Source organism: Astatotilapia calliptera, chromosome 7 (genome assembly GCF_964374335.1).
Source record: "Astatotilapia calliptera chromosome 7, fAstCal68.1, whole genome shotgun sequence".
NCBI classification, from domain to species: domain Eukaryota; kingdom Metazoa; phylum Chordata; class Actinopteri; order Cichliformes; family Cichlidae; genus Astatotilapia; species Astatotilapia calliptera.
The window spans coordinates 18,104,548-18,110,547 of NC_137428.1; the positions used below are offsets into that span (position 1 = coordinate 18,104,548).

The window sequence follows — 6,000 nt, forward strand, 5'->3', positions numbered from 1 at the left end:
TGTTATCCAGAAATCTAAAGGCACTTTGGAACTTCTTCATTATGTTTGAATGCTACTGAGCAATGTCAAGCATGAGACTACTGTTGATTGGCACACCCCCTCCCATTGACCAGAAGATATTGCACGTTTCCCTTCCATTAAAAACTGAGGTTAAGGTGCTTAAAAAATACATATGATACATATTCCATTAGTACATGAGTAAGATTACTTAGTGATTGCACTCACTTCGGGGCACTTCAGTTTAACGTACAGGACGGAAATAAAATAATCACACAGTTACTTAGAAATAAAAAAATTTCCACTATTGCTGTAGGGGTAAATCAGTGTGTGCATGAAGTGCTACAGAGCCTGACTCTTGTGCCACAGTTGCGTGTGGGTACAACATCTAATTAAGTGAGTTAGTGCAGTTTGATAAATACCAGCAGAGGTGTCGACATAATTTGTGATATGGGTTGCTGCTGAGTCTGTTTTTGATACTTGTGTGTGATAAACATAGTGTGTGTGTGCACATATCTTTGCATGTATGTGTTGCACATCATCCTCCTTCATATAGCTTTCCTTCATGATGTTTTGGAGATAGATAGACTTCCTAACTATTGTTACACGCTTTGCTGACTCATTGATTCCATTTCTTGACTTTGATCAGTTTGTGTTGGTTGTGGTTCTAAAGTGAAGCTTAGGGTGTAAGAGCTGACAAACTGTCAGATATATTCCATGGTTTTCTAGTCATAAACAAAAAGTTTTTTTTCCTCAATGCTTTGGAAAGTTTAGAGAATGTTATTGATTATCTCCAGCCCAAGTGGGCAACCCCACTGGGCTTATCTCCCTTTAAAGCTGTACTGTGTGCGTGTTTCTGCATCATGTGTGGTAAAGATGAGAAATATACAGACATATCCTATGTGCAGTACATTTATATATACCATAGGAGTTAGCACATGTGTATGCACTTATATCACACTATGAAATTTAAAAAGAAAATGCCCCTTAACCTGCTATAAGAATCACATCACAGTAACTAATATACAAATCTATAAATCTGATATAGAAAGGGAGTTTTTCCTTCCCACTGTTGCCAACGTGCTTGCTCATGGGGGTGCATATGATTGTTGGGTCTTTCTTTGTGTGTATTATTTTAGGGTCTACTTTACAATATAAAGCACCTTGAGGTGACTGTTGCTGTGATTTGGCTCTGTATAAATAAAATTGAATTGAATAGAATAGCTAACCTTTCAAAAGAAGACCTACAGGACAATGGGGTTTCTGTACAGAACAAAACCTTTCTTATTCCAGTGTTGAATTACAAAAATGTAAAACTGATACATAACTTAAAACAGAGAGTTGATGAATCACAATTTCATCAATTCATTCCAGCCATGTAAGCAAACAGGTTAACGATTCAGGCGAGCGGCTTTCATCGGAGCGTGAGAGAAAATGGAGGTTAAATCCTAACAGTTAAGCAGGTCATTGGCTTCAGGAGTCACATGATAATTCACTTCCTTGTCCTTTGGATACCTTTTTGATATTATGTAAATGACTGAAAACAAGTTCTGTTTTCCTATAATCATCATCCAGTCCTTTGGGCTTTCATCATTTGGACTGCATGCGACCAAAAGCTCTTACTCTGGGGATGTGTATTCATTCCAAAGCAACCTGCTCTTATCATATTTTGTTTTTGTTTTTCTGTTGTTTTTTTTGCCTTGACTTTTCTCAGCTCTGACTTTTTTCATCAAAAAAGCCTAATATGAATGCTCCGCTATTGTGCTCGCTCGAAATTCTCCCAAGTTAATAGCACATCCAACCATGTGGCCACAGTCACACAGTTGCTTTGTATCTGGCGAAGATTTCAAAGCCGGTTTTTAAGTCGCACTTGAATCTCCGCTTTACTCTAAATGGCACCCATCTGTTACAAAAGGGCACAGATGACAGCCCACCTACAGCAACGACTCAAATATGCAGAGTTACCAGACAAATACCAGGCGATGTTTTGTAATATCAAGACAAACAGAGACCGCAAGAGATCTCTATTACCTGATCCCTCCCCACTGGGTCTGAAATGACTGTGTCAATAGCACGAGACTGGAGATAAAAGATTGGTATTACTGCTAAAGATTGCAGGGAGAGACTGGCTGACAGAAAAAGAGGGATGGGGTGGGGGTGGCAGAGAGAATGGCTATGTCTGCCTGTGTGTGATAGTAACATAACAAGTGCCGAAGAAAGAGACAGATTGATGTAGGGAGGAGTGGGACAGATTGGAGCATTAGGCATTCTTATTTCCCACAACATCTCCTCTCACCCAGTGTTGAAGTTATGGATAACATTCGGCTTTTTCACAATATTAGAGTCATTCAGATTTTTCTTTTTTAAATCTAAACATGACTCTTCACTTTTCATTCATTCATCAACAACAACCCCCCCCCCCCCCCCCCCCCCCCCACAACCTCAGTTTAGTTTACTGATCAGACACAGAGAGGCTAGCATTGCAGAACACACACACACACACACACACTCAACACATTAAAACCCAGGGCAGGCTATCTGGTGTTCACGTGACCTTTAAGTGCTTATAAAATAGACAGGGGAGCTTGTAGGCAATAAAACGCTGGCCTCGACTTCACTTATAAGCAGGTTACATGAAGATCTGCCAGCTGTAACATACAACACATTAAACTCATCTCGGTATCAGTCCATACTCATGCAGCAAGACTCAAACACAGGCCCACAGTGCCACCATGCAAGTGACTCTGACTGAGCCCTGAAATCTACAGGAGAGCAGCAAGCCACACATCCAACACCTAAGCAGTATTAGAAATGTGCCAAAGTCGAGCGTCTTTCTAACAATTGGAATGGCACCATTCGCAATTCACAGTACAAAAAACAAAACAAAAACATTCTAAAAACACATATTATTGATTAGTCTCACTGGGATAATAATGTTGTCGTATATTTTAAAAAAAATCTATTGTGCGATTTATGTGAGCTGATTTCCTTTGAAACAAATCAAAGGTGCGTCAGCAATGGAAAGGTCGCCAAACTGCAGGCTCACGTCAGATTTGCTCTTACTGTCTCAGATTTCTCTGAGGAACTTTTCAGCACTTTCACATTTCTTATTAAAAGCCATCTACATTTTTAGAAACAAGGAAAGGAAAACGTGTGTTTTCTCCTTTCTGTGTGTTTTGCAAAGGCCACAAGCTGCATCAGTGCCCCGAAATCCGATCCCTTGTTCCCGAGGAGACCTTTCTCTCTCTCGCCTCCTCTCTCTGTCTCTTTCTCTCTCTCATTGGCTGTCAATAACCCTCTACTGACCTTGTGAAAACACATTGACTATTCCCCAAAGTAAGCCTTTCGTGCATGCAACACCATACACGTCCGACCCTGTCCCAGTTCACCCGAGCGGGAGACAGGCTGAACTCAAGACTGTCGGGAGGATGTCTGTGCGCCAAGTTTCGGCATTTTCAACAAGACAAACGGGATTTTCAGACAAGCGAGCAGCTTGCAGCCCGAAGTAATCTGACAATATGTGGTGAGGATGCAGCCGAGATGCGCAATTATCTCCTGCAGTGATTTTCACCTATTCCCCTTAATTAATGTATTTCTAAGTAGGGCTAACTAACACGTTCGCGCGCTGTGACACATTAAAATAAAAAAATAAATAAAAAGTAGCCGTGGGGACCGTGTGATCCGCGGGTGGGTTGAAACATTATGACAGGAACAGAAGTGCTAAAGCTCGGGGAGTCGGGAATAACAGCTCATCTGCAGCTTCTGTCTCTACAGTGCAGTGATTCGCCCGAGAGGCACATCACCAAATTCAGCGTGGTAACACTGCAGCAAGCAGATGCACCACTCCTCATAATAATAATAATAATAATAATAATAATAATAATAATAATAATAATAATAGTAATTTAAAAAAGCCCACAGATCGAGTGGAGAATGTGCGGAACATACCTGGTTTTTATGCCGAGTTCCATCTTCGAGTTCAGAAGAGCTGTTCATGATTCCCCATCGGTCATTTACCATCACACGAAGAATCGGCGCATCGAATCCGCCTGTGTTTCGGGGCGGCAGGGAATAAGCCCACTCTTTTTAAGTCTTTACCTGCGATTCAGCCTACTCCATGAGAAAGAAAAATGGGGGTACTGGACGTAGAAAAACGGACAAGGCAAAAGTACTTATGTGGCACTTGCACACATTACGCACCAAGGGAACTTAGACTAAATTCCTCCAGACTTTCCTGCTTCTGTATCCAATATTCCAATTAGAAAGAGTTTTCTTCTATTACAATCGCCTGGAAATTAAAAACAGATTCACAAACGCGATTATTTTGCATTTAACAATTTTTTTTTTAAAAAGAGCAACCTCTCCCCCCAAAAATTTATCTTGATCAAGCACCAAGCGCAGTCCTTTTAGTCCACAAAAAGAAATCGACAAAAATCTTTGTTCGCTCAGATTGCTTGGTGCATTCTGACCTTTGCGTCCACCCACTCCCGTTATCCGGACACTTTGAGGCGCCAGGTTGGCCAAGACTGTTTCCACTTATCACTGAACAGGTAGAGAGAAGATGGGGAGAGAGTTGCAGAGCCGCCGCGTCCTTTCCACTTCTCCAGAAACCCTCCAATAACGGAGCCGCTGGACGGATACTCTTGCTCTTTTTCTTTTCTGCGCCAGGCTGATCTATCTGGGAATTTCACACAATGCCGTTGACAAGACGTGTTGCGGTGAGATTAGCGTGCTCCGCTTGCGAGCTCCGCACGGGGCGCTCCGTGCCTCCGACTGTCAATCAGCGCGTCCCTTCGGTACGTGCGGCGCGCTCCAGGGCAACGTTCCACCCCAGTACCGCCCTGCCCTCGATAGATGTGCCACCGCCTCACCGCCTACTGCTTCACTTCCACCTCAGCGCAAACCCTCCTATCCCGCTGCAACCCAAACAGAAGCAGATCATAGATTATATATATATATATATTTCTAATGTGGAGACAACAGACTGTAGGCGGTTAAACACAATCCTGAGAACAGATTGCTGACGGAATCCTCCTTGTGGAAATCTAATAAAGGTTGCTTCATATTTCAGAGATTGTCACAGCACCCTTTGAACATTATTGCACCCAGTGTCTGACTGGATTTTAATGACTAGACGTAAGATTACCTAGGATTTCTAATTGGTGTGACAGCCGTTAGAAGTGTGTGTGTGTGTGTGTGTGTGGGGGGGGGGGGCTCTTTGGGAGTTAAAGGCAGAAGAACCTCAGTGAGGTATATAAAAAAAGAGGGAGATGAATCAGAATATTAAACTGAAGCTACTACCTCATTTATTTCACAGAAGTCAGACGACTAGAGCCCTTTCCTGGATTAACACAAGTTTGTGTTGTGTTTCAAGCTCAGTGGACATCAAATCCCAAACATAAAAATCCAGGCCAGTTTTTAAAAAAGGGGTGGCAAATTAAAAGAAAAACATACATACAGCGTCTCAGTTTGGTGTTGACATCACTACAGTTTGCATGCACGTCTGTACTGACTCTGCACTCGACCTGAGAGATTGAACTCAATTCATCCAAAGAGATTTGGACAGTTTCAATGATGGTTATGAGAAGCGCTGTTGGTTCAAAAGCTTCCACAGCTCCGGCCAGTGACTCAAACCATTCAGTGAACACTTTTGCCATAGGGAAGGGGGTACTGTCATCCTCAAATAGGCTACTCCCATGAGGGAAGAAATGTTTTGTCACAGAATAAAGGTGGCCACTCGGTACAGCTTTGCAGTGGTTTGCAGTGACACTTCCTGATGCCAGCAAAATTCCTCCCATACCATCACAGAGCCATTGGATCCTCTTGCTGCTGGGGTCAAGCCTTTATGTCCATGGGCATTCTCTTGGTGCATGACATGCATTCGCTCACACACTGAGAAGTTGGTGATGGATGACTCATCTCACCATATCACCTTCTCTTTGCATCTCTGCAGAACAATGCTGACTTCTAAAGTGTGCATTCATCTTAAAATTGAGTTTTTCC

At 42.5% G+C, this 6,000-nt stretch overlaps 1 protein-coding gene across 2 annotated transcripts in view; it reads right to left on the reverse strand.

Moving 5' to 3' along the window:
* The window catches only part of fibcd1b (fibrinogen C domain containing 1b), a 119,269-nt gene extending 114,486 nt beyond the window's left edge, over positions 1 to 4,783 (reverse strand). The window contains exon 1 of one of the 2 annotated variants that reach the window (XM_026173348.2): positions 3,946 to 4,783. In XM_026173348.2, coding sequence (XP_026029133.1) covers positions 3,946 to 4,017 — 72 coding nt within the window. In that variant the 5' untranslated portion in view covers positions 4,018 to 4,783. The remainder of the gene's footprint in view (positions 1 to 3,945) is intronic. The other variant, XM_026173349.2, reaches the window with a different exon arrangement.
* Between the last annotated feature and the right edge of the window lie 1,217 nt (positions 4,784 to 6,000).